A 12,594-nucleotide genomic window follows, 5' to 3' on the forward strand; every position below is an offset into this window, starting at 1 on the left:
GATTGATATAGACCCTGAAGGATGGGTAGAATGTCAACTGGCAGAACTGGGGAGAGAAAGCAATGAAGGGCATTCTAGGTGCACAGAATGATGTGAACAAAGATTCAGACCCCTGAATCATAGGATTATAGATTTAGAACTGGAAGGCAACCTGAAGGTAAACTAGTCCATTTTGCAGATGAGAAAACGAAGCCTGGAGTGGTAAAGTCATTTTCCCAATTTCACACAAAGAATAATCAGCAAAGTCAATATTTAATTCCATGTCCTCTAAATCCAAGTCCAAGTCTCTATCTACTGTACCATGTTGCTTCCATACAGGAGAAGAAGGGGAAAAAAAAGCTATAGAGGGACATTATGTAGCTTCTCAACTATTTGATAGGCTGTCACTTGGAAGAGGGACAGCTAGGTGACGCCATAGTACACAGAGCACTGGGCTTGAAATCAGGAAGACATCTTCCTGAGTTCAAATCCGGCCTCAGATACTTACTTAGCTGTGTGACCCTGGGCAAGTCACTTAGCCTTGTTTGCCTCAATTTCCTCATCTGCAAAATGAGCTGGGGAAGGCAATGGCAAACTACTCCTATATATTTAGTAAAAAAAAAAAACCCAAATGGGGTCATGAAGAGTCAGACAGGACTGAAGGACAACACTTCGAACAAAGACTTAGCTTTATTTCCTTTGCCTTTGTTGTTCGTACTTCGTTCTCAAAGAGGACCAAAGACACCAGGAGGATGATGTATTCACTTGCAAGTGAATTGGATTTACGTGAGGCAGGGCTGTGCAAAGTCACCAGCCTCAATCTCCTCCAGGGTCATCTGAGTCCAGCAGCAAGACATAAGTCAGGACGGCTGGCAATGCCCCTTGCTTTGCCCTAGAGAACAGAGCTAAGACCGGTGGGTGGAAATTACAGAGGTGGATTTCAGATCAGTATAAATGAAGAGCTTGGTAACTGTCAAAACAATGCAGAAATAAAGTGATCTCCCTGTCACTAGAAGTGTGCAGTTTGGATCGCTGGGTCCGAGACCTTTTGAAAGCTGGGAGAGAGCTTGCAAAACCATCTTAGCCAAACTTCTCATTTTGCAGATGAGGAACCCCAAACCTACAGAGGTTGTGACTTGCCTAGGGCTTTGATAGCATCAAAGACCAGAAATCCAGCATTCTTTCCACTATACCAGGATGACCACGTGGCCTGAGAGGTCGTAGAGTGCACTCGTGTTTCAGGTGGACAAGGTGACGCAAGGCACCTTCCAGATCTAAACCTACGTAGGTTTTACGGACGGTTCCAATTCTGGACTTCTATTTTTCTTCCCTTCCTTCAGCGACGCTCCCTTTTCTTGCCCAGTTGAGGTTAAGAAATGCCCTCCGATCCCTGCCGGCACCCTCCAACCCCCCCCCCCGAAGAAGGCGGGTCCTTGTTGCCATGGAGACAGCCTGAGCTGGGGAGAGGGGCACCTCTGAGAGCCAATAGGAGCCGGAGTGGGGCGGGGCCGTGCTGGGCCCGGTGCTGATGTTGAGAGGTTAGGAGGTTCGCTGCGGGACTGCTGGGGGAGGGGCGCGGGGGCTCGGGGCCCCGGGGCTTGGGGGTGGGGTGCCGGCGACTTCAGTCCATCGCTGCCAGGCGCGGTGGGCTCTGGACTTCTGGCCTTGGCCCCAGACGGGGCCGGAGAGGGATGCTAGGGCTCTGGGCCTGCGCAGGGGAAGAGAAGCTGGAGCAGCTCGGGGTGGGCAGTGGGGACCGGGACGCGGAGAGGGATGCACGGGGATGCAGGCGCTGGAGCTGGGAGCGCACGGCGGGGGTTGGGGGAGCATGGGGGCAGACAGCCCGCGATGCAGCGAGGGGTCCGGGCGGCGGAGTATCAGCCTGGATCTTTCTGGATCAGCACTGTCCGAGGAACTCAGAGCACCGCACAGACAGGATTTCAGCCTTACTCCCGACCTCTGGGCCCCCCGGAATTATTCTTTCACGTTTTGACGATCGGGGGACCTGAGACCCCGAAGGAGGTCACTTACCTAAAAGAAGCAGGAAGAAAAGGAACCCAGACGTCCTGCTTCCTAGTCAAGCTGAGCAGGATGCAGTAACTCGGGCTTTGGGGACTTGGGAAAAAATGTGAATGTTGATTTCACTCCCCTCCCCCTTCCCCCACTCCTTTTCTCTTTTCCAGGCGACTGGTCATGCTGACCCAGCGAGACCTGATAAGCATGAAGCTCTTACCCCTGGTGGCGTTGGCCTGGTGTTTGGCCATCCCCCCAGCTCAGGCCGGCAAGGTGAGGCAGATGGGCTGGGAAGAGTGAGATGTTTGGGTCTGCTGGTTTACATAGTGACGGCCAGAGCCTAACCCAGACTTGCCTCTCCCCAAAAGTAGCTGTAGTAAGTCCCGCCGTACTTTGGGAATTCAAAAGATTCCACGCCAGGTCTCGTGGTCCAGTACTCTTGGAGTCAGGAGACTTGAACTTAGTGCTGGCTTGTGCTTCTCACAGCCTCAGTTTCCTCCAGTCGCAAAATGACGGAAATTGCTCTGCCCCCTTCACAGAATTGTTGCGAGGACAGTGCTTTATAAACCTTAAAATGGCATACTAATTCTCGGATCCTGTGTTTGGGTTAAGGGAGGAAAGGGTTGAGCCCCAACTCGGGAATAAATGAACATTCCTGTGGTGCTCATCAGTTCAACCGATGCTTATCTAGGGCACACTATCTACAGAATTATGTACTGGGGGCTGGAGAAGGTGTAAAAATTCACCGACACACAAGTCCCCTCCCCTGGTGGAGCTATTATAGAGGTGGAGTGTGATAGTGGAATCCCTGCTATGACCGGCTTAACCAGGAAGTGCCTTTCTCTTCAAACTGTTCCTTGTATTTAGCTTTGTATTTATTTGTGTTTATTTCTTTATATTCTATATGTATGTCTTGGTTGTCATTTCCACTCCAATGGAAATTCTTAGGAATAGGTATTGCTTCATTTGGGGCAGCTAGGTGGCACGAGTGGATCGAATGCCTGGCCTGGAATCGGGAAGACTCATCTTCCCAGTTCAAGTCTAGCCTCAGACACTAGTTCTGTGTCCCTGGGCAAGTCACCTAACGCTGTTTGCCTCCGTTCCTCACCCTTAAAATGAACTGGAGAAGGAAATGAAAAAAAATCACTCTAGGATCTTTGTCAAGAAAACCCCAAACGGGGTCACATGCAGTCTGAAAGGATTGAATGGCATTGTTTAATTTATTATGTTTTTATCATTCCCAGCAAGCACTCAGCACGATTTCTGGCACAAAGGGGGTACTGAATAAATGCTTATTTTTGGTTTTTGTTTGTTTGGCTAAGCAATGGGGTTAAGTGACTTGCCTGAGGTCACACAGCTGGTAAGTGTTAAGGTGTCTGAGGGCAGATTTGAACTCAGGCCCTCCTGAATCCAGGGCCGGTACTCTATGCACTGCACCACCTAGCTGCTCCTGAATAAATGCTTGTTGAGTGATTAGATTAGAACATGTACTTGAAGTCAGAAAGACTGGGTTTGAATGCTGTCTCTGACCACTGTGGATTACTTAACCTCTAACTTTCACTTTCTTCATCAGTAAAACGAGGGAGATGAAGACCTCTAGTACCGATCCCCCAGGGTCCTTGAATGTACAGAGGAGATAATGAATGCAAGTGCTTGCAGTGGAAGAGTTGCAGTGGAAAAGTCGATGTTGTTGTTGTTGAGATTATCACACCTCCCCTCCAGGGTTCACAGACCTAGGCCCACTTAGAACCATTTGTCGTTGTGGTTGTTCAGTTGTTTCAGTCCTGTCCAACTCTTTGTGACCCCATTTAGGGTTTTCTTGACAAAGATACTGGAGTGGTTTGCCATTCCCTTCTCCAGTTCATTATACAGTTGAGGAAACTGAGGCAAACAGGGTTAAGTGACTTGCCCAGGATCATATAGCTAGTAAATATCTGAGGCTGGATTTGAACTCAGGTCTTCCGACTCAAGGCCCTTGCTCCACCTACCTGCCCTACTTAGAACCGTAAAACCATATAATCTTAGAGCTGGAAGGGCCTTTAGAGATGATCTAGTCTCTTCATTTTACAGATATGGAAGCTGAGGCCCAGAGAGGTTAAGTGATTTGCTCAGTGACCCAGCTACGTAATGGCAGAGCCAAGATTGAGCTCCAGGGGTCCTGATCTGTTCCAGTGCTCAAGGCCTGCAGCTTTCTTCCAGGACAGGAGGCTGAGGGTCCAGTGATGTGGCCACCTTCAGTTGCTAGCTAGCCTAGGTCCAGGAAAGATGAAGATGCCAAATCCAATCTGATGAGCGTTAAAGAGAGGCATAGCCTCAATTCTGGGTCACTGCGGAGAGAGAGCGCTTTGATAAGAATGCCTTGGGTTTTGCCTTTATTTCTCCAGCTTCTGGTACATAGTGAGCACTTAATAAATGCTTGTTAGGCAGGTGGATTATACGAATAGAGCAGAATAAGATCTGGGTTCAGATCCAGCCTCAGACCCCTACTAGCTGTGAAACATGGGGCAAGTTATTTACCTCAGTCTGCCTCTTTTTCCTCAACTGTAAAATCAGGATAATAATAACACCTACCTGCCAGGCTGGTTGTGAGGCTTAGATGAGATCATTGTAAATCCATTAGCACAGTGTGTGAGATGTAGGGCTTAACAAAGCTTGTTGATTCATTGGTTGATCGATCAATTGATAGGGGGGGTCACAGGGCAGGGGGTTTTGCCAGGAGTTGGTGCCCTGCCTCCCAGCCTGACCTGTGTTTCCTGTTCTCTTCCAGAGCTCCGAAGACATTCGGTGCAAATGCATCTGCCCACCGTATCGTAACATCAGTGGACACATTTACAACCAGAACGTGTCACAGAAAGACTGGTAAGGCGCTGCCCAGTTCAGCCGTCATCCCTCATAGGGGCTTCCTCAGGAAGTCATCAGTGGGCCAGTACTGCAGGGCCTCAGATGGAGGCGAGGTCACCGCCTTCCAGGGATGCTTAGAGGACGTTGCTGTTTAGCTGCGGGTTGGACCACATGGCCTCTGAGGTCTGTGGTAATCTGAGATTCTTTCCTTTACTCACCTGCCACATCTGGGGTCGAAGAATAACTGTGGATGTTTTGGAAACTGTTTTTCTCATAGATCTCTGGGGAAACATGGCTATTTCCTGGAGACACTGAGGAAGTAAGATATACAGAGTCAGTCTGCCTGTTGGAAATGGGGTCTGGGGACCCTGTCCCCCAAATGAAGTGGTTTGGCAGTTCCACTGTTGTTGAGTCATTTCAGGGGTGTCCAATTCTATGTGACCCTATTTGGAGTTTTCTTGGCAAAGGTACTGGAGTGGTTTGCCATTTCCTTTTTCACCTCATTTTTACAGTTAAGGAACTGAGGCAGTCAGGGTTAAAGGACTTGCCCAGGGTCACACGGCTAGTGTCTGAGGCTAGATTTGAATTCGGGAAGATGAGTCTTCCTGACTCCAAGCCTAGCACTCTACCCACTGTACCACCTAGCTGCAGTTTGGCAGAAGGATAGGTTATTAAATTTAAGTCTTTATGCTACATGTAGATGGAGATTGGGAAAGCTGAGGGAGTGCCTTCTGAAATAGGGGGAGGAGGAAGGGAAGAAAATAGGTCAATTCTTTGTACTTTTTTCAAAGCATTTTCATTTCTCCTTCTGATGCTTAAAAGCCCACAGGCTAGCAAGGCTGGTTGGTGTAGTAGGAAGAACACTAGAAGTCAGAAGTCCTGGGTTCAAATCCTTGCTCTCTCACTTCTTGAGCAAGTCTATTCATTTTTCTGGGCCTCAGTTTCCTTGTCTGTAAGGATTATGGTAGGAGGCAGCTAGATTGTGCAGTGGATAGAGCTCCAGCCCAGGAGTGAGGAGGACCTGAGTTCAAAACAGGTCTCAGACCAGACACTTCACACCTACTAGCTGTGTGACCCTGGGCAAGTCACTTAATCCCAATTTCCTTGCCCCCTCAAAAAAGAAATGGGGTATATTAAGGATAATGGTAGGCCTCAAAAATCTTTAATACACATTCCAGGGTTGTATCCTATGACTCTATGGGTAATAACAGTTGTCATTTACAAAGCATTTTAAGGTTTGCAAGGTATTTTACATACATTATGTCATTTGAGCTTCACAACAACTTTGTGGATGGGTACTATAGTTATTTTTATTCTCCATTTTGCATATGAGGAAACTGAGGCTCAGAGACATTAAGTGACTTACCCAAGGTCATACAGCTAATAACTCAAGTCTTCCAAGCTCAGCACATAGTCTATCTACTAGGCCATATTTCCTCTCAGAATAGTGTCACAGAGCCTCAAAGAGGTTGTGCCTTTCCCAAGGTTACCTGACAAATTAACAATAGAGGCCAGGTCTCCTGATGCCTGGTCCGAGACCCTTTCTACCCCATCTTAGTTTCTACCTGCTCCTGGCAGATTCCATCAAAGCCACAAATCCTAACGTTTGGGAGGAGGTCCCTCGTTACCTCTTGTGGCCACGGCTTTATCAGCAGCCATGGACAGTTTGATGAAATGTCTGGCTGTGCCTTGGCCACACACAGAGCTGTCCAAACCACCGCTCCTTCCTTCCCTGAGCCCCAGATCTGATGTTAGTAGCCCTCCCATCCCATCTCTGGACGTAGACCTGCCCCCCAACGCTGCAGGAGCCACGGCTTGGGATCTCTTGCTGGGGTGGCCACAAGGGTCTGTCTTCCTTCTCTTCCCCTCAGTGGTCAGAATTGGGAGGATCTAGGAAAAGGTGTTTTTTTGAAGTGTGATGGTTCAAAGAGGCCATGCGATGTGGGAGAGAGCATATCTGGCTTCGGGAGAACCTAAGTTCCAGTCTGAGTAGCTACCTCGGCAAGTCACATTATCTCAGTACCCTCAGCAAGTCAAAAGAGCTTAGCCTCGGTTTCCCCATCTGTAAAATGGGAATAACAGTACTCAGACCACCTACCTTGAAGGTGTTTCTGTGGAGAAAGTGTCTAGTACAGTGGGAAGAATGCTTGACACCTGCATTCAGATACCTTGGGTAAGGGACTTGAGCTCCCCGGCCTCAGCTTCCTCACCTGGATAAAGAGAGGGTTGGACCAGAGCCCCTGGGATCCCAGGTGCTCCAGAAACGGGAGCTTTTGTTCATTACTGATCTCAGCCCTCGATTGTCCCAGCGGTGCAGGTGACTTGGAGCGTGGCTCATCCTATTACAAGGTTTGAGGTCACAGCCTCCCTAGGTCTTCAGGGGCTTGCACGGAGGCCCCGTCAGGGAAATCCTGAGCATGTGGCGCTTGGGCGGGAGGGAACAGAGTCCCTGGGATTGCCTCTCTTTACGTCTTACATTCAGTTCATCTCTCCATCCCTGCCTCTCCTAGACCAGTCAGAGAACCCATCCTTGCCTCCGGGGCGTGCCAGTCAGCATTTTCGGGGGAACAATAGAGCGGCTCAGAAAGATGCTGCTGTTCTTGAATTCTTATCACAAACCTAATTATATTAGGGAACGAATGAGAGGTCCCAGTTTAAAAAAAAAAAAGCCCTGAAATGGAGATGTTCTGCCCTCGTGTGTTTATTGATAGTAACTACAACTATCTGTGTTGTAGAATCAGGAGACCTGGAGAGACTGTGAAGGAACCTCAGAAGTCAGAGAATCCAACCTTCTCATTTTACAGATAAAGAAGCAGGTTGAGGGAGGTTAAGTAACTTGCCCAAGGTCACACATCCAGTAAGCGTCCAAAGCAGGATTCAAACTCAGGTCTTTCTAACACCGAGTAGGGCAGGCTGCCTTTATAAGTTTCACACGGACAGGGATCGTACCTTGTTTAATTTCTGCATTTTCTCCAAACCCTTGCACCATGCTCTGCACAAAGAAGGCCATTGACAAGTGGGTATTGAATTGAAAAGCACCATAAAGATGTCCGTTCCTGAGGGGAGGCTCAACACATGTCCCTACCTCAAGCCAACATAAACATAAGATCCCAGGGTTTCATTCAAGCTTGAATCATAGAATCATAGATTTTTGAGCTGAATGAGACCTTAGAGTTCATCACGTCCACCTTCTTCATTCTACAGATAGGTTAAGTGACTTGCCCAGGGTCACACAGTAACAGGATTTGAACCCAGATCTTTCAGTCCTCCAAGTCCAGTGCCCTCTACATTACCTATACTGACCCCAATACCTCTCCGGAAAAAAAAACAGCAACAAAAACCAAAACTAGAGATATTCTTCTCTCTACTCTTCCCAAGTGACAACTGCAACTTTTAGGGGTTCATATGATCATAGACCTAGACTGGAAAGGATGTTAGACTACATAGCTCATATTTATAAAGGACATCCTCATGACATTCCTGTAAAATATATGGTATATGTGTCATCATATACATTTTACAAATTCTAATGCTACCAATTTCTTACCTTTACACTGTCCCCAAAAGGGTTCTTCCCTTTTTCTTGCTATGCCAGGAAGGGGACCCTGATTTCTTGGAGGTCTTCTAAGTAAAGCACAAGCTTTACCAGTTCCCACCAGGTTGGCTACCAATGGCCCACCAGTGGTGCCACCAATGCACCGTGTCCCTACTATATTTGAAGAGACTGATCGAATGAATGATACACTTTGGGTGATACACTTTTTTTTGTCACAGAAACCCCTGAACAGTTAAGCAAGAAAGCCTTGCAGTCTATGTTGATGAAATTTGTAATCTTTTGAAGAGCTGAAGCCTCATTTTTACTGTTTTCCTGGCTTACTCATGCAGATTCCATATTTATACCCAGGACATCACTCTCATGGTGTCACTGGATTGGACGAAATTGATGGGTTGGGAGACGGGTGAACTATTTTTGTAATGGAAGAGCACTAGATTTGGAGGTGGAAGATGTTGGGTTCAAATCTCAGCTCTGCCTCTTGCTACCTGTGTGCCCTTGGACAATTTGCCTAACCTCTCTGAGCCCCAGATTCCTCTGGGGAAGAGAACGTTAGACTGAATAATCTCTACAATCCTTTCCAATTCTAAAATCCAATGATCCTAACTGGTCCGCAGTGACCTCATAGACTAAGATCTGGAAGGGTCTCTAGAGATATTGGAATCCAGTCTCCTCCTTTTCCTGAGGTTCAGTGAATTGCCCAGAGTTGTATAGCTAGTAAGTATTTGAGGCACAGTTTGAACCCAGGTCTTCCCAGCTCCAAGTCCATTCAGTGCTCTATCCCCTATACCACCTAGTCCAGTCTCCTCATTTTGTAGGTGAAGGGAGGCCCAGGATGGACTTGCCCAGGGTCTCACAGCTAGTAAGCGATGGAGGTTGGATTGGAACCCAGGTCTTCTTGTCTACAAGTCTCTCCCTCTATTCATCACACACTCCAACTGCAGATATGGTTCGTTTTCTGTGCTTCTCTAACCTGAGATTTCTACTCCACCAAGAGTCTTCTGGTGTCATTGATCCCTTTTGGAAGGCCCCAAGGAGATAGAATATGCTTCAGGACCAAAGACAGAGGTGCCAAAATGTGTCTCCCAATTAGCTGTCCCCACTATCTCTTCCACCCGTTCCCACACATTCTCCCAAGCAACAAAGTCTCTCTTTAATCTAGGGCTTCCATCCTTCCACCGTCCAGTTCTCCTGACTCTTGTTGGAAGTCCCACCACAGGGCAGGAGATACCTCTAGTGTCCTCTCAGACCTCGCCAAGGCCAGGAGCAAGAAAAGGAGCAGGCTCAGCCCCAGGGAAACTGGCTGGGACTTTGCCATTGTTGTTAAGTCGTTTCAGTCGTGTCTGACTCTTCATGACCTCATTTGGGATTTTCTTGACAAAGATACTGGGGTGGTTTGCCATTTCCTTCTCCAACTCATTTTACAGATGAGGAAACTGAGGCAAACAGGGTTAAGTGACTTGCACAGGGTCATATAGCTAGTAAGTGTCTGAGGCCAGATTCAAACTCTGGAAGATGAGTCTTCCTGATTCCAAGCCCACTGCTCTATCCACTGGGCCCCCTAGCCTTCTTTGGGACTTTGCAGAGAAGGCAAAATAGGTTTTCTAAGCAAGCTTCCCTGAGGCAGTATGTAAATATAGCAGTTGCTTGTTTATCAGCTCACAGAATGAGACTTATATGACAGCCCCTTGAAACCTAGAAGAAGCCAACTGGGAACCAAAAAGCGTCACATAAGAGGCAGTAAATGATGGATGCAAAAGCCATTTCACCCTTAGAAAAGGAGAAATTCATGAATGACAGGCCCACACTGGAGCATTCAGGGAATCTAGGATTTTAGAGGATATAATAAGTGAAACTGGCATTGAGAACGGCAGATATGCTCCTTCCCAGCCCATCCTGGTATGATTCAAAGGGCCAGTGAATCTGTCCTCTGGACCTGGAGCCAAAAGCTTGGTTTGAATCCTGGCTCTACTTTGTAACCCTTTGGCCTGTCAAAATCTCAAAGTCCTCACTGTGAAGTAAGGTTAATCACACTACAGAGCAGCTGTGGGGAAAGTAATTATAAACCTTAAAGTGTTATGTAAATGTGAATTTTTCTTAGTTTAACCAGCCCTTCAGGGTTGAGCCTGAGTTTTGTCTACACTTTATATCTGCTGTACTTTCTAATGCTATGATCACATCGCAGGCTGTGACAGATTCTAGCTTTAATGGCCAAAGGGACTGGTAAGACTTACTTGAACTGATGAAAAGTGAAGTGAGCAGAACCAGGAGAACATTGTACACGGTAATAGAAACATTGTGCGAGGATCAACTTTAGACTTAGCTCTTCTCAGCAATATAATGATCTAAGACAATTCCTAAAGACTCATGATGGAAAATGCTATCCACATCCAGAGAAAGAGTTGTTGAAGAGTCTGAATGCAGATTGAAGCATACTATTTTCTCTCTCTTTTCTTTTTTTGTTTTTTCTCTCTCGTGGTTTTTCCCTTCTGATTCTTCTTTCAAAACATGACTAATGTGGAAATATGTTTAATATGATATTACATGTATAGCCCAAATTTTTTTTTAAAAGACCTTAGAGATCATTAGTCCAGAGATGCCAAATATATGGCACCACCCAGCCACAGCACTCCCCAGGAAGCAACCAGATTAAATGTAATTGGGAAATTTTGTCGAGTAGTTTTTCAGTCATGTCTGACTCTTCATGACCCCATTTGGAGTTTTCTTGACAAAGATACTGGAGTGGTTTGCTATTTCCTTCTCCAGCTCATTTTGCAGATGAGGAAACTGAGGCAAACAAGGTTAAGTGACCTGCCCAGGGTCATACAGCTAGGAGGTGTCTGAGGCCAGATTTGAACTCATGAAGATGAGTCTTCCTGACTCCAGACCCAGTGCTCTATCCACTGTACCACCTAGCTGCCCAAATTGGGAAATAGTTAACAAAATAAATAAAAACACAACAGAACATAGATAATGTTAATAATATGCCACCCACAGGCATTCTTATATATGGTTTAGTGCCCCCAGTTTCTGAGTTTGACCCCATTGTCGAACCCCTAATTTTACAATTGGTAAACTAGCCGAGGGAAGAAGTTATAAAACTAAACCTAAATCATGCAGGTGTAGTAAGCAGCAAAGTCAGGATTTGAACATAGGTCTTCTGATATCAAGTCCAGCATACTTTCAACTACATCATGCCGCCTCAACTAATACATGTTTGTGGAACTGCTTATGTCTTAATGGACTCTGAATGCACATCAAAACATACTATTTCCACTTTATTTTTTTCATTTTTTTTTAAATTTTAGTCTGTTTCTTCTTTCATAATACAACTAATATTGAAATATGTTTTACATGATTGTACATATATAATCTATATCAAATTGCTTACTGTCTTAGGGAGGGGAGAGGGGAAGGAGGGAGGGAGAAAACTTGAAACTCAAAAATTTCTTTTTTTTGTATTTTTGTTTGCTTGTTTTTGCTTTTTTGGTAAGGCAATCAGGGTTAAGTGACTTGCCCAGAGTCACACAGCTAGTAAGTGTCAAGTATTTTTAAAAAAATTTTTTAATTAATGTTAGAAAAAAAAGAAAAAGATTAAATAAAAGGGACAGCTGTGTGGGGCAGTGGATAGAGCAGCAGCCCTGAGTCAGGAGACCTGAGTTCAAATCTGGCCTCAGACACATAGCACTCTAGCTATGTGACCCTGGGCAAGTCACTTAACCCCATTGCCTAGCCAAAAAAAAAAAAACGTAAAAAAATTTTTGATAGTGAAAACCTTGCTCCATTGAAAAAGAAAGAAAAACAGAATCCAGTAACAAAACAAATTCCCAGACTGGCTGTATCCAAAACCTAAACACACACCAGAACACCCCCCCCACATTCTGCACTCTTGGGCCCACCAGTTCTCCATCAGGAGGTGGGCAGCATGTTTCATCATGAGTCCTCTGCAGTCATGGTTAGTCATTGCCCCAGTCAAAGTTCCTAAGTCTTTCAAAGTTGTCTTTGCAACTTTGTCTTTACAAGAACAGTAATATTGTTGTTATTGTATAATTTGTTCTCCTGGTTCTGCTCACTTTACTCAGCATCAGTTTATACAAGTCTTCCCAATTTTCTCTGAAATCATCCCCTTCACCATTTCTCATAGCACCACATTCTATTCTATTCATATACCATCTGCCTGATTTTCACTGCATCCTAACCCTCTGGTT

The 12,594-nt window shown here is 46.0% G+C and overlaps 1 protein-coding gene across 1 annotated transcript in view; it reads left to right on the forward strand.

Annotated features, from left to right (window-relative positions):
* Positions 1 to 1,477: 1,477 nt before the first annotated feature.
* Positions 1,478 to 12,594, forward strand: part of TMEM9 (transmembrane protein 9) — a 38,488-nt gene continuing 27,371 nt past the window's right edge. The window contains 3 exon segments of the mRNA XM_021003028.2: positions 1,478 to 1,517; positions 2,163 to 2,265; positions 4,760 to 4,851. Coding sequence (XP_020858687.1) covers positions 2,173 to 2,265; positions 4,760 to 4,851 — 185 coding nt within the window. The 5' untranslated portion in view covers positions 1,478 to 1,517; positions 2,163 to 2,172.

The sequence above is a fragment of the Phascolarctos cinereus genome, unplaced genomic scaffold, assembly GCF_003287225.1.
Source record: "Phascolarctos cinereus isolate Bilbo 61053 unplaced genomic scaffold, phaCin_HiC Scaffold_5;HRSCAF=322, whole genome shotgun sequence".
Lineage (NCBI taxonomy): Eukaryota > Metazoa > Chordata > Mammalia > Diprotodontia > Phascolarctidae > Phascolarctos > Phascolarctos cinereus.